The sequence below is a fragment of the Raphanus sativus genome, chromosome 4, assembly GCF_000801105.2.
Source record: "Raphanus sativus cultivar WK10039 chromosome 4, ASM80110v3, whole genome shotgun sequence".
NCBI lineage: Eukaryota > Viridiplantae > Streptophyta > Magnoliopsida > Brassicales > Brassicaceae > Raphanus > Raphanus sativus.
In genome coordinates, this window is record NC_079514.1 from 8,457,555 (window position 1) to 8,472,030 (window position 14,476).

General features: G+C 36.2%; 4 protein-coding genes and 1 non-coding gene across 6 annotated transcripts; 1 reads left to right on the top strand and 4 right to left on the bottom strand.

Annotated features, from left to right (window-relative positions):
- The first annotated feature begins 820 nt into the window (after positions 1 to 820).
- On the top strand, positions 821 to 2,136 carry LOC130511680 (lipid phosphate phosphatase epsilon 1, chloroplastic-like). The gene is made up of 4 exons (XM_057009056.1): positions 821 to 1,237; positions 1,340 to 1,565; positions 1,662 to 1,735; positions 1,826 to 2,136. Exons 1-4 carry the CDS (start codon positions 842 to 844, stop codon positions 2,051 to 2,053), a joined length of 924 nt encoding a protein of 307 aa, XP_056865036.1. The 5' UTR covers positions 821 to 841; the 3' UTR covers positions 2,054 to 2,136.
- Positions 2,137 to 2,187: 51 nt separating this feature from the next.
- LOC108855226 (uncharacterized) lies at positions 2,188 to 4,740 on the bottom strand. Of its 2 annotated transcripts, none has more exons than XM_018628991.2 (4): positions 4,478 to 4,740; positions 3,314 to 3,995; positions 2,660 to 3,082; positions 2,188 to 2,574 (listed from the first exon to the last, which is right to left on the bottom strand). In XM_018628991.2, exons 2-4 carry the CDS (start codon positions 3,984 to 3,986, stop codon positions 2,411 to 2,413), a joined length of 1,260 nt encoding a protein of 419 aa, XP_018484493.1. In that variant the 5' UTR covers positions 3,987 to 3,995; positions 4,478 to 4,740; the 3' UTR covers positions 2,188 to 2,410. The 2 variants fall into 2 exon arrangements, with proteins under 2 accessions (XP_018484493.1, XP_018484492.1); XM_018628990.2 differs by having other exon boundaries at positions 3,314 to 3,998.
- A 2,852-nt stretch (positions 4,741 to 7,592) lies between these two features.
- Positions 7,593 to 8,248, bottom strand: LOC108853368 (uncharacterized). The gene has a single exon (XM_018626785.2). It carries the CDS (start codon positions 8,109 to 8,111, stop codon positions 7,701 to 7,703), a length of 411 nt encoding a protein of 136 aa, XP_018482287.1. The 5' UTR covers positions 8,112 to 8,248; the 3' UTR covers positions 7,593 to 7,700.
- Positions 8,249 to 9,216: 968 nt separating this feature from the next.
- On the bottom strand, positions 9,217 to 9,290 carry TRNAN-GUU (transfer RNA asparagine (anticodon GUU)). The gene has a single exon. It is a non-coding gene; the product is annotated as a tRNA-Asn (tRNA).
- A 101-nt stretch (positions 9,291 to 9,391) lies between these two features.
- Positions 9,392 to 10,631, bottom strand: LOC130511450 (zinc-finger homeodomain protein 7-like). Its single transcript, XM_057008443.1, has 2 exons — positions 10,429 to 10,631; positions 9,392 to 10,284 (listed from the first exon to the last, which is right to left on the bottom strand). Exon 2 carries the CDS (start codon positions 10,267 to 10,269, stop codon positions 9,574 to 9,576), a length of 696 nt encoding a protein of 231 aa, XP_056864423.1. The 5' UTR covers positions 10,270 to 10,284; positions 10,429 to 10,631; the 3' UTR covers positions 9,392 to 9,573.
- Positions 10,632 to 14,476: the final 3,845 nt, after the last annotated feature.

The window sequence follows — 14,476 nt, forward strand, 5'->3', positions numbered from 1 at the left end:
CATGTTTTTCCCATACATCGTAGCGTTTTAAAAAATTTATAAACTTGAACTGGGTCATCGTCAATCTCTGCCAGAACTGTACTTTCAAGATTGAGTTTGATAGATTGATAGACGCATCTTGACACTGATTAAACATACATTTCTCTAAACTATATACACATTTATTTTTAAATTAATAGAGGTTTGTATATAATTAAATAATCATCAAACCAATAATATTAATTATATTTCATGCATTTTAATTGTTTTAAGAATCCATATAGGATTTATAAACTAAAGTAAATTTATTTATTTACAAATCTAACAATGTTGATTTTATTTATTTTTTCTTTTTGCCAGCAACAATGTTGATTTTAATTAGTATTTTAAAATCTGGAGATTTTTGTTTGGATTTAGGTCTTTATTTTTAACAAAAATCATTCAATTTCATTATGGAATAAAATTTATTTGTAAGTCTATATGATTGAATAACACATTATTTTTGGATTAGAATTATAAACCATAGAACTTTTTTTTTAACCATAGAATCAAGACGTTCTAATGACACAAGATTTCAATATAAATGTTAAAATCATACGTTCTTTGTATTATTTTAAGAAGTAACTAAGATTTTTGCATAAAAATTAAAAAAATATATAAATTTTTATACAATTTACTTTTATAATATAAAATAAAATTAATTTAACCAATAATAAAAGATGCAATATTTTGTAATTGGTTCGAATTTCAAATGACATTACCCCCATTATTAGTTTACTTCTTCAACATTGGTTCACCGTTGACTCAACAAAATGCCACGTGGTGAAGAACCGAAGAAGAATCGAACAAGAATATAAATAAAATGCGCCAAAGGGGAAGATTGAAGAAGCCCTCTCAGGTTCTTTTCTTTACTGATCTGCAACCTCTTTCTTCGTCTCCTTACGATTCCATCCTAAAGTTTCCACATTTCCGACAGAAACTTAGCTCTCGTTTTGGTAATTACAGCGTCTTCTCTCCGCCACTCAAAGCTTATCCGAGCTATAGTTCGTTCGATCATCCCTCGTGGTTTTTGTTTTGTTTTCCTTTCTCTGTTTCCCGCGCTAGATCTATGGCCGTTTTAGTCGAAAGATTTGCTCGCAGAGACGGAAGCGAACACTCTGGGTCGGTCGAGCAAGAAGCTTCGGAGATCAATGGGTCTCCGGAGATCCGGTACGAGATGGTCCCGGTTAGTGGGATCGAAGCCATCGTTAATAGTCTGGTTAGTAAAGGAATCTCCCTGATGCACGCAACATGTTCGATGAAATGCCTCGTTTTAAGTATACTCATTTCGTGTTGTGTATATGTTTCTTATTGGAGACAGAGCAAATGGGTTGTGTCTATTCTGTTTGCTTCCATCGTTCTTCTGCGGCATGATGGTACCGCCTTGTGGGGAATCATTGGATCCGTTTCGAACGCGGCTCTCTCCGTGGTACTCAAACGTATACTTAACCAAGCGAGACCTGCTACGACCTCGCGAACTGATCCCGGGATGCCATCTACTCACGCCCAGTCTATCTCTTTCATATCTGTGTTTGCTGTTTTGTCTGGTAAGCAAATTAAAAAAAGAACTTGGAACTAGTCAACAATTGTTTTCACTAGTACGGTACTGTTAAGATAATATGGATCATATTGTTATTCTACAGTTATGGAATGGCTTGGAACCACTAAAGTCTCTATGTTCCTTAGCTGCCTCATACTCGTGTCGTGTTCATATTTTGTAAGTGTTTTTCCAGTTCACATGCTTTGTAATCCCTTCCTATGCAAATGCTTTGTAACCACTAAAATGTTGCAAAAACTTGACGTGCAGATACGGTTAAGGGTTTCTCAGAAGCTTCACACAAGCAGTCAAGTGGTGGTTGGTGCAATCGTGGGTTCTGTTTTCTGCATCTTCTGGTACACAACGTGGAACTCGCTTCTCCTTGAAGCCTTCGAGTCATCTCTATCACTCCAAATATCTGTATTTCTGGTTGCAGCTGCTCTTGCGCTAGCTTTTGCAACCCATGTTGTACTTGACTGGCTCAGAAACGATAATTGAGCAAAACAAGCTTTGATTAACATTGTAAGCAAAAACTCAAAATTGTACTCTTAATTTTTTTAAAAAAATTCCACATTCGCATTCTTTAATTAGTTCCCCAAACATAATAACCCAAGCACTTGAGAATAGAGAGCTAACATGAACCAAATATTAGTGAATGTGGCTTCCACTTTAGTATGCCACCGCAAAATAAAGAAACATGTGTATTACAGCTACTTGGAGCTATACATCAATCTTGAACGGTTAAAACAATAACCAAATACGTATATATTTCTATTCACAAGGCGTGTGCTAAACGTCCTGTATCTTATTTCTCTTGCTCATATCAAACACCCATTATGGAGACAATAGGCTTACTCAATCATCCTTGAGAGTTTGTGATACTTCGGAAACAGGTTTTGATGCAGTAGGAATGTAAGACCATGCCAACGCCGCGCTTCCAAGAGTAATGGTTGCTGCGATTGATCCCCATATCCATCTCTGCCTCTTCTTTCTCTTCTGCCTCTTACGTCGTGCCACCTCTGGTATCAACAAATTTGGAGATCAGATTCATGCAAACAAGAAAGACACAAATGACTAAGAATCATTTGATTTTTTTTCTATTACCTATGGCCTCTTGGTTTCGTTGGGACATTTCTCGGTTCACGGCTTCGTAGTAGTGTACACGGTCAGACAATCTTGTAATCTCAAAGTTCTTAGTTTCGAGCCTAGATTCCATCACCATCTCTGCCTCTGCCTTGGCCATACCTCTGCTTAGAGAGTCGGAGACAAACCTAGCAACCTCGAGTTGGCAATGTAGTTCTTCCGATAGGTTCATGTTGCTGGGGGAGGTGGTAGGATTGATAGGAATGAATAGACCGACCTGGGCCAGCTGCTCACGGAGTTTCAGCCAATGTGTTTGCATCTGCTCTAGAGATTCCTCTGTTTGTTTTCTCTTCTCGATTTCCATTAGTAAACTCAGCCTTATCTCCCTTAGTTCAGATTCAATGTTGTTAGCTGAACTCTGCATTCCACTGTCGGTTGATAGTTCTGAAATACCATGAAAATGAAAGCTTTAACGTTAGGGTATAGGATTACAAATCACTTCCAAATCATCTAATGTCCAGTTATCTTAACATAGGAAAGCAAATAACGCGTTCATACTAAATCTGATTCTAACACGTGACTCATCATACTACCCCGGAAACAATAAAAGCATAAGCATTTTCAGCCACCTGACAAGGAAGAACAATAGCAAGAAAGTGGGATTAAGATACGTACCATCCCAAGCATCATAAAACTCTCCCACAGGTGTAGCAAGTCTTTGTGAACCTTCCTCACCCTCTACCTCTGTGTTACTTGTGAAGCTTGCTGACTCACCTGGGTCATAGAAATCTTCACAGTCACTCTCCTTTTCCGCTTTGGCACCAACATGCTCCGGCAGATTGTTTCCCCGCTCCAAACCATTGGCAGCCTTATCCAAACCCGACTTTCCACTCCAACTCCCAAAAGGACCATCAACAATCCCACCAAAATCCTCTTCGGTAGGCTCACTCGTAGAAAACGAGAACGAAGTAGACTTCCTCCTAGGTGAAGGAGCCTTTACATCTGCATTACCAGTGACAACACCTTCATCTTCCGAGACCTTCTGCTGCTGGGAAGCCACATTAGCCTCGGAGGAGCTTTTCAAAAGGCGCGGCGGGCCGCGAGACTTGTGGTTGATGATATAAGGCGAGGGCGGGAAGGAAGATGGGGAGTTAGGCAGTGGGATTGCATCAGGAGTGGCGTAGAGAGACGGTGACATCTTAGGACGAGTGAATGTCCTCTCGTTAGTTGGTTTACCTTTATCCACCTTCGATGTAGGTGGCTTTGAATAATAGGATTTAGTAACGGACGTGGAAGCGGCCCCTGGCTCTAGCATTCTATCCAAAGCAATAGCAGAGAAAGTAGGCATGGTGGCGCTCTGCTGCATCATTTCAAGATTCCACCATCAAAAAAAAAGAGGAGACGAAACAATTAGATCGTTTCTTATATTTTTTCAGTAGAATTACATATGAATAACAAGCACCAGATGCAGTTGAAATGAAATTTACTAGCAGAGGTGTAACGGAATCACAAGTTCGAATCAGCTATTGAAAAAGTCCAAATCAATTCAAAACCATCGCAACCACAAAGCTATACCTAACGAAAACTTCAATCAGCAGATTCTCGAGGAATCTCGTGAGGATTTGAAAGAAAACAGCTCGCGAAAACCTAAAAAAACGAAGAAGAAGCTCGAGAAATCAACCTACAAATCGAGAATCTAGAAGCTAACAACAACAGGTCAAGCCGTGAAGAAGTCAAATCGAATCTCTCAACGGAAAGCAATAACAACACCTCCAAGCTTCTCGGCGGGAAAAAAAACGTAACCGAAAACGAAATCACAAGGCGTAAAAGAAGAATTACCACAGGCGCGAAGGAGATCTCCAGGGAAGAAGCTGAACGGATCCAAACGGTGGATCCTGGTTTAGACGAGAGGATTGTTAGAAGAAGAAGAAGAAGAGGGGTGATACGGCACCGTATAAGAGATGAAGAGGAAGAGGAGGAGGGAGACGCAAGCAAACAACGAGACCTCCGCTTTGTCTCTCCGCAAATATTTGATTTGTGAAAACCCTTTCCCCTATTCTATTCTTGGCGACCAGTTTCTGAACAGATTCCTTATTTTATCTTTTATTTTTTTAAATTAAATCATCTCCGCTGCTTGGTCGTCGAACATTTTAGACAAACGTGTGTGTTTTAGAGAGACTTGAAAAAGACGAGTTTAGCCTCTGACGGTATGACTAACGAGGAAGGTAGGCGCGATTAAGATGGGGTATTTTGTGTAAATGAATCAACGGTAGGGTTTTCGAGAGTATTCGAAACGACGTCGCGGAAGGGATCTTGTTAAAAGTGGGTCTTATATGAACGGGTCCTATCACGAATATTCAGCTACGTCACTAAAACGTTGACGTGGCGACATTAGGTCCTAAAGCAAGTTTTTGGTTTTAACTTTTGACCCTGTGGCCCAACATGTCTGTTCAAGAATCTGTATAGCCCATTTTTCAAATAAAATATATTTTCTTAAGAAAGTTATTTTTGTCTTCTCATAGTCTGGACTTTTGATATTTTTTGGAGCCAATTCCAAACATACATGACCCATGCGAAAAATTATGAAATCAAGAATATAGAACATGATTCAAAGCATTGATGAGAAGAAAAAAAAAATCTAATGCATTTGCCGTTAGAAACTTTGTTTTATTTTAAATTTATAGCTAAAAAAACTATGAAATCAAGAATATAGAACATGATTCAAAGCAAACAACTGAGGACCTCCTGTATAATCAACAACGAATGTATTCGATTAACACGTCTTTATAAAGAAAATCAAAGCTTGTTTTTAAATACCCGACTTTCTCTCCTTTTGTATTTGTCATTACGTTTGTTTCCGATATTGGGATGTCATTCTGTTCCATTTTGAACATTTAAAATCTGCTATTCAATTCTTATTCTCATGTACGAACATCTAACCTAGATTTTTAAATTCTCTGTTTACTTGTTTACAATTCCCAAAATTTCAGGTCATCCACCATTTGAGAGGTGCTGAGGCCTAGACAAGACATCAAACCGTGTGTAGACATTGTCTGGTTTAAAGGTGCCATCCCGAAGCATAGCTTCAACATGTGAATTGCAAACTATGACAGGTTCCCAACAAGAGCAAGGCTGGCGGCTTGGGGAATGCCCATCACACCACTGTGCCCTTTCTGCTCCAACTCCACCGAAACCAGGGACCATCTGCTACTTATTTGCGAGTACAGCAAAGAAGTCTGGAGAGGGGTTTTCACTAGATGCCATCTGCCTATCTCCATGCTCACTGGCTGGTCTGAACTTCTCTCTTGGATAAGAGCTGCAACATCTGCAAAGCTTACTCTTCTAAGGAAGCTGGCGACACAAACCGTTGTCTATCACATATGGAAGCAAAGGAACAATCTAATACACAATCAGATATCCATACCCGCGGGTATTGTCTTCAACTCCATTGATAGAGAAATGCGAAACATAATCTCTGCAAGAAGGCAAAGAAAACAATGTCATTCACTTATGTCAATGTGGCTGAGATAAATGAGATGTCTTGATTAATTTCTCTAGGGTCCCCCTTGTTTTTATTTCTTTTTTGCCAAGGAAGCCCAAAACTAAGATCCTACTTTGTATCATCTTTTATTCATTTATATGATATTTGCACTTTAGCAAAAAAAAAAAACTCCCAAAATTTCAGGGGTCTTGTATCTACCTAAGATCTCTTTTCCCTTTTAACACCAAATCTTCATGTCATTACCACATAACAAAGCCATTCGACATACAAATCAACAACATATGAAAGACAACACACATGTGACACATAAGAGCAATCAACATGAATTAACCTATAACTTTCGTGATATTGATCAACATTACACAACCAGTTACAACGAGAAAACACATTCTCTTTATACTTTCTTTCGACTCCACAAACACAGCCTCAACTCTCTCTCCCTCTCTCAAATATTTCTTCTTTAGATTCATTGCCAACCTCTCAAACGCCCTTTTCTCACCATGATCATCACACACGTTATGTCAGAATCTATTCGACTATTTCTTCAAGCTATTTTTTATTGTGTAGTAGTATATCTATCTCATATAACAAGCCCTCATCGATGCACTTGAAAAGATGATTATAGACACTTTATAACAATGAGAATCACAAGCTATAAAATATACACTTTTTCTAACCACTACAAGTTGTAGTTTCGGTTTTACCTTGCTTTCTACCACATACGCACAAAGATAGTTACATCGGTGTGAGTTGTTCTCTGAATTCAACAGCTTTGACAGTATTTCAGTTCTTTACCAATATTTATTTGGCACACTCACAAATCCTCCATTTGACATCAACTTTGATGACTCACTCCAATTTCCAGACACATTGCTCATCCGTAGTGTTCCCCGTCATTTTCTGTTCTACAATTTGATTTTTAGAGTCGTCAACTTTGCTGAAAAATTGAGGGGGCTTTACGTGTTTAGACGTGAGACTAACCGGATCTGGTCACGGGTCCAGATTTATTAGTTCAGTTGTGTTAAAAATTTGTTTGGTTTTCTACGAAGTTGGTATACGATTGTTTAAGAGTTAATTAACGGATAATTTCATCGGTATGGAAAATAGTTTTAGAACTTTCACATTTGTGTAAAATCTGATTTTGAACTTTCATTCTAAATATGATATCTTTAGCTCTGTATAGACTGCTCTATAATAGTTCCAAGGAGAAATAGTTTTGATCCATCTTTTGAATCAGATCACAGGAATGGTTTTCCTTTTTTCTTTTTTTTTTCTTAAATAAAATGTGAATTTTTCACTATATAAGATAGTGAACAAAGGTATAAATAGAAAAGCTTGATAAAGCAAAGGTTTGAAGAGATCCCAAAAAAATGAAAATATCTTTAGAAACATAATATAGGACACGAAGGTTCTTAATAACAGAATTGCAACTGAATTACATGTTGGATCCTTCACAATGACTTTTTTTTCCTCATACATATATATAAAAAAACAATATATAACGTCTTCATTCATGTGCACCAAAAAAAAACGTCTTCATTCATCCTTCCTTCATCGATTCTATCTGTAATGAATCACAGGTGTGTTAGAATTCGGATCCCACACACCTCCTTCCTTCACATACTCCATATACCTTGCAAACTCCGGTTTCGCCGTATCCAAACTCTTCTTCTTCGTCGTCTTCTTCTTTTTCCTCTGAAAACGTACGTTGAATAAACTTAGCAAGGGATGAACAGAACCACCGGTTGGTTTCTCCGTCGCCAAACTCTTCTTCTTCTTCCTCTGAAAACGAACATTGAATAAACTTAGCAAAGGATGAACAGAACCACCCTTTCGTTTCTCCGTCGGCGTCTTCTTCATCTCTTGAACCGGGTCTCTTGAATTACCATCTACACTATTCAATATCGGTTCTTCTTCCACGAGTTTTTCGTAGCCGCCGTGGATTTTTCTGGTGCTCATGGCTCTAAACATGGTAGTATTGTGAGAAAAGGTTGAGTTTCTTGGGTTAGGTTAGGTGTGTTCTTAGAATCTTTCTCTTGATGTTTATTTGAGTAAGTAGGCCAAGTTTGCTTTGTGATATGAAAAGGAAAATAGTAAGATCTGTTTGACTTTTATATATGCGCAGATCTCCAACTAACAAAACTAAATATGTGTGTAATTTAATAACCATGTGTTAGTGTTACACCCACATGATGTATACATTTTGTCCCTATTTAATCGCCGTTAAATTGTGCTTTATGCAGACAATTACATCTACATTTTTCAGACAATGTCATTAGAGTTTAGACTCAACTTGTCGTGTTGCAAAACGAACTTTCTTTCTCTCATCAAGATCCAACAATTTATTAGTCCTAGAAGGAAGAAAAAACGTTGCAACTTTATCGAAAACTTACAAGATCAAAGGGAACACCTCTAAAAAAATCATTTGTAAAGAAACATCTGAAGCTTGTTTCCAAATCCATGTTAAGTCTAGGACTGAGTTGATCATGTGAGGTTTGGTCAAGCCCAATTGACTCTACAGATCATATAAATCATATTCTCCTTCTTCTTGAGAATCTCTTTTTTTTTCTTTTTTTTTGGCATCAAATCTCTTTTAAAGTTAGACTTGGTCATATATGTATGATTATATATAGCTATATATTTGTGTTTGTCAGCATCTTAGGACTCTAAGGTAGGATTGGGAGATAGAAAAAAGCGGATAGGAGTGAAGAGAAAGAAAAGAAAAAACAAATGCAGAACATAACTTTCTCTTTGTTGCGTTCTTGCCTTGGCAAGAAGAAGTGCTGCTTTCTGGCTATCTTCCATGCTATCTACCCTTTAGTGTCAACAAATACATTTTCTTTTCATTTTTGGTAGCAAAAGAAATCAACCAAATACATCATGCTTCTAAATTATTTTCCCATACCAATTACCAAGTAAAAGGACAAGCATAAACTTCATGAGCAAACACGAGAACCAAATATAGGACCACGCTAAACGTTGACCATACAAGATTCTTGATCTTTGATTTTGACAATTACAATAATCAAGTCTCTGTTATTTTTTTACTAAGAGTCAAAATTAATGTTAAAAAATACGCTAGAAGGAGGGGTCGAACCTCCGACCTTGTGGTTAACAGCCACACGCTCTAACCAACTGAGCTATTCCAGCTGATTTGTTATATCTTTAAATCCTTTCGTATCTATGCTTTTAGGTACAACTATCAATTCATTGTAACCACACAGAAACTAATTTTTTTAAAAAATCGCAAATTAACATAATAAATCATAGCATAGATAGACGCTTCTGGTTTCAAGATTTGCATCTACAATCCTATAATCTAGTCACGAATTCATACTCAAAGCAATATTTGTGCAAATAATAAAAACAAGATTTATTAATTTTAACTTTTGCAGATCAAGTTGTTCAAAAAAAAAAAAAAAACTTTTGCAGATCACAAGTTTAAATTACCGTTCCTCTTCATTGCTTGCTTGTTATTATGCATCCACACTTTGAAAACCTGTCTCCTCAGATTCACAGTCCTACAAAACTTATCAATCTCTTCTTCATCTTTCTTCTGCATACTCCACCCTAGCCTCTCTGCAAACTCCTTCATCTTCTTCTTTTGTTCTTCACTGATCTTTGTCCTTACCCTCTTCTTCTTCCTCATCGAATCTTTTCCATCAGTATTTTGGTTCAATATCTTCTTCATATCCTCGCTCGACGACGAAGCCCTCCGTCCAATCTCACTAGTTGGATAAACTCCACGTGGCTGGATCGCCTTGTAAACCACCGTAGATATCAGCTCTTCTCGTGTTCTGTTTCTATGTCCGTAGACTTCCTTCCTGTGGAAACTCCGGTGGCAATTGCAGGCTGCGCATTTTAGCGCACCTTGCGTGCCCTCTTCACCTCCGGGCATGAACTCGCAGCATCCGTCCACCACGTGTCCTCCGGTTAAGGCGGCGTGGTTCTTCTGACACTCCTTGTACTTGGCTGCTTGGTCGCCACGTGTCGTTGGCTTTTGGTTTTCTTTCTTGATCAAGAATGGATCTGAAACGGGTTTGTCTTTCGGATCCGGGTTGGAATGTGGTTTTGCTTTTAAGGTTATTGTTGTGGTAGTAATTGCATTGCAGCTTCCTCCATGCTCCATTGTAAAAATCTGGCTCTAAAGAAGATACATTTGTTAAATTGTAATAACCTACTTATAAATCATAACTGATGCATGCAAATAAATAAAAGATATCATTGCAGTTTAGTTACTTATTAAATTTGGAATTTAAGAGGAAAGGTTATCTGATTTTAGACTCACCTGGAGGGATTTAAAGAGCTCAATGAGATTGATATTGAAGAAGAGGGAGAATTAGAAATGGTGGTGGTGGTGACGTGTGTGCATCTGTTTCCTATCACCCATCAAGTTTAATTTCACATGAAAATCCAACAAAATATCGATTTTATAAAAGAAACACACAAACCTACAAGAGAGAGAAAGAGAGAGAGTGTGTGTGTGGTGGTGCCTCTTAATTTCGAGACATTGTCATATGTTATCTCCCACCACCTGCAACTTTGGCCCATCTCCCATTATTGCATTCCTATTTTTTTTCTCTATTTTCTTTTGTGATGATGATATTAATATGTTATTGGTGTTACTAATTAATGTGTGTCTGCAAAAAGCCCTAGGTTAGTCAAACAATTACCAACTTGTTAAGACATTAGGGTGTAGTGCGGTGAGAGATGGAAAAGAAACTTATTGAACTAGTTCACATTTCAATTTTAGATAATTCAACAATAATTTTAGTTTAGTTGAAATTATGTGTCATGTGATCAAGAAAATCAAATTGAAAACATGTGTTGATTAGTATGGAGACATTAAGCTCGGTAGCTTGGGGGCGGGGCTGTATGAAGACATAAATATTAAATTTGATTTTCTTGATCACATGATATGAATAAATTTTTATGTGTATTATTGTGAAAATTTATACAAAAATTATAAAAATTTATAACATATCATAAAAAATTTAATTTCTGAAGTACATAAAATTTTATTCAAATATCCACTAATTGTATAATTATGGCAATATATACACTTTACGTCACAACTAATCTAATCCGGAATAACTGTTGTTACTATAAATATGAGAAAATTATACTAATATCAACATTAGCGCGGTGGCTTGGGGGTTATATGGAGAATTGGGGACTAATAAACATTTATTACAGTTTCAACTTCCCATACCAATGGAATTAGGGTTGCTTTAACAGCATCTAATCAGAGTTAATCCTGCGCCTTGATTGAAAGAGAAGACATTTTAAATTAATTTTCTGGTGGGAGGGTTGAGGAAATAATGAAAAAGAATGAAAAGCTGGTCCACATAAGCACAAACAAAGACCTGCACTTTTATTTATCTCCACATGTCTTGTTTTCAGATTCTTTGTTTCCCACAGCTGTGTTGCACTTCATGATGATCTTCTTATTTACCAAATATACCAAAATTAATGAAAATAGATTTGCCTTACAAACTTTCAAGAGGTTGATCAATGTTAAGCGTGGCATCTTTGAACTTCAGTAAATTGTCTCCATATAGAGAACTCCCCAAGTTAAAAAGAAACAAGCATGACGCCCAATACTTCAAAAATGCTGCTCTTGTTGATATATGTGAGTCTGTGACATTGCAAAATCAGATCCAAGCTGTTTAGACATTGGCCCAAGCCCTATAGAAGGTTGGATGCAAGGAAGTGGGAGAAAAAAAGAAGCCATGCTATTGCTGTCTAAGCAAAGAATACTAGCAAAATGAAACTAGATTTGAGACATTCCGTACTTCCACATAGAGTTACAGATGGGGTTTCTGTCACGTTTTCTAAGTTGCAAATACAGGAAAACAAAAACAAGGACAAAATTCAAGATTATCTAGCAAGTGAAGCTTGGAAGAGAAGGGAAGTCACAACAAAGTGGTGGGCGTGGAATAGCCTTTTTCTTCACAGGATACGATTAGCTGTCCTGGCCGACCCAGAGCAAGTGGGTCTTGATTACGAAGTGATCCCAGATCAATCACAGTACGATGATTGATGCTAGATTTAGAAGCTTCAGTGACAAAAGATGATAACAATCAGTCATGCTACATATAGAAGATACTGCGACCGATAGTATTTATATTCCATTCGGAAGATAAAAGCTTAGCTGTTAATCATATGTCATATACCCATGCAGGAAACTTACTTCAAATAGATGTTTAACTTAACTAGTTAATATCCTAAAGCTAAGTTAAAAAAAAAAGTTAATTCTTTATGGACCCTATATACATATCAATCAAATCTATTTCCTAGCAAATCATTAGTTGGAAGAAAGTCTTATTATTACCTATACACCTAAATATATTTTAACTAATAGAAAAATAAAATAAAAATATTTTGTTAATAAATTTTTCATTGAAATTCTAAAACGATATTTATTTTGAAACGGATATTTTACTCTATAATGATAACGAAACTGAAACAGAGAAATTATTATTTTGTGTGTTTATATTAATTTTATTATTTAATAATTCTAAATTCTAATTGTTTAAAAAATGAGCTTATCGAAGTGTTTTGGATTTAGTTTACTGGAAATAATGTATTTATAATATTTTATGTTTGAGTATAAGTGTCATTTAAAATTTCTGCATACGAATTAAGAAAATGATCAGATTTTATATTTTATTTTTATTTAATACAATTTTGTTTGAATTTATTAATTAATGAGGTAAAAGTGTAAAACAAATATTTAATATTTGATTTAAAAATGTAAAACAATACTAACATGAAATAAATTTTAAAGGATAAAATAATATTTAATATGAAACATGAGGGGAACAAAATTAGGTATTTTAATTCTATACTAAAAATTTTGTTGTATTTGAAATTTAAACATTAATGTTATTTTATATTAAGAAATTATCAATGGAATACCCTAAAGTTTTTATGTAAAGACATGGAGATGGCAGAATCGCTCACTGGTCCGGCGATGATCGTCAACCTCTCGTTAGCAGTATTAGTCATTAGCAATCATCTATAGACCGACAAATTTATCATTTAGCTAGAAACTTAGTTGGGCCTCATGCAATATCAATTGGCGCCTAATTAATTACCCAATAACACTTTTTGGTTCAGTTGCAATATGTTCCTTTCGTCGTCGTTAGCGATAACTGCTAACAAGTATATAAGCCCGATCAAATTCTTAATTGGGCACATTTTAGCCCAATCACACAAACTTTTTTTGCCAGCTAAAACATTTTATTTTATTGATGCATAAAACGGCAGTAATTGAGTTTAGGGAAGTATGAATCAAAGACCTCTGATATAGTGAAAAAAATCGACTTATCAGGGCATCTCCATCTCCAGTGGATCACTATTTTCTCCTCTATAATTCACTATATTTTAGAGCAACTTTATTATAAAGTTGGTTTTACTCAAATTGTTAATTTTATAATAAAGTGACTCTATAAGAGAAAATAATGTTCTATTTGAAATGGTTTTAAAATGGAAGCAGGTTCCTCTGAGCTTTTTCTCTTGTGTTATTGGGTTGTTTGTTTGCTTTTCGTGCGATGCCAGTTGGATCCTGAATTGTTTGGAGAGCCTTTGTTTGTTGTATTTATGTTTGAACTCTGGTCTTTGATTCCAATTAATGAAATTTAGACGTCAAAAAAATGGTTTTAGGTAGTACGTAAACACATTTTTTATTCATTGTTCGTATTCTATAACTAAACTTGAGAATTATGAATCGTGAAGTCCACTCGTGTATTGTCTATGTATAGTGTTGCAGTTTTATGTTGGGTGGACCTCCGTCAAATATCCGGTTAAGAATAAAATTATCACCTTTGAACTCAACTAGATCATAGCCCAAAGACCATTATGCTTGGTTTGTCCATATTAATGCCGAACATTCTGGTTTTTCTGATGTAAATCATCCTTGACATTGCCTCATACAACCATCAGTGGACTTCCCATTATGATCACACATTATCCAGCCTAGCCCTGATCATGTCATCTGATATGCATACTTTGACGTATTGAGTTGATTCTCTTTTCTGCTTCATAGGCAGCGAGTTCTTTACATACTCTACTGTCCGCTTTTTAGAGTATTCCTGTGACTAATAAAAACTAAATTGTTACGGCTCTTTGATAACTTAAAAGTTTATGATCACACACAGGGGCGGAGGCGGAGAATTTTTTTGTAGGGGAGCATAAGTAAAATTGTTCAATGAATTAGGAGTATATTTGTTAAAAACAATGGGGCATTTTGAGTTTATTCAATGTTTTACATTAAAATTTTTAAAGTTATTAGGGTCAAACGTCCCCATCTCATACAATGTGGCTCCGCCACT

What these genes read in the sequence shown, in the direction of transcription:
- LOC130511680 (XM_057009056.1), top strand. Translation starts at nt 842, where the DNA reads ATGCGCCAAAGGGGAAGATTGAAGAAGCCCTCTCAGGTTCTTTTCTTT. An exon ending in AAGCCATCGTTAATAGTCTG is followed by an intron (nt 1,238 to 1,339) that starts GTTAGTAAAGGA and finishes TATTGGAGACAG; the next exon opens with AGCAAATGGGTTGTGTCTAT. An exon ending in TCGTGTCGTGTTCATATTTT is followed by an intron (nt 1,736 to 1,825) that starts GTAAGTGTTTTT and finishes CTTGACGTGCAG; the next exon opens with ATACGGTTAAGGGTTTCTCA.
- LOC108855226 (XM_018628991.2), bottom strand. Translation starts at nt 3,986, where the DNA reads ATGCCTACTTTCTCTGCTATTGCTTTGGATAGAATGCTAGAGCCAGGG. An exon ending in GTTTTATGATGCTTGGGATG is followed by an intron (nt 3,083 to 3,313) that starts GTACGTATCTTA and finishes ATGGTATTTCAG; the next exon opens with AACTATCAACCGACAGTGGA. An exon ending in ACGAAACCAAGAGGCCATAG is followed by an intron (nt 2,575 to 2,659) that starts GTAATAGAAAAA and finishes TGTTGATACCAG; the next exon opens with AGGTGGCACGACGTAAGAGG.
- LOC108853368 (XM_018626785.2), bottom strand. Translation starts at nt 8,111, where the DNA reads ATGTTTAGAGCCATGAGCACCAGAAAAATCCACGGCGGCTACGAAAAA.
- LOC130511450 (XM_057008443.1), bottom strand. Translation starts at nt 10,269, where the DNA reads ATGGAGCATGGAGGAAGCTGCAATGCAATTACTACCACAACAATAACC.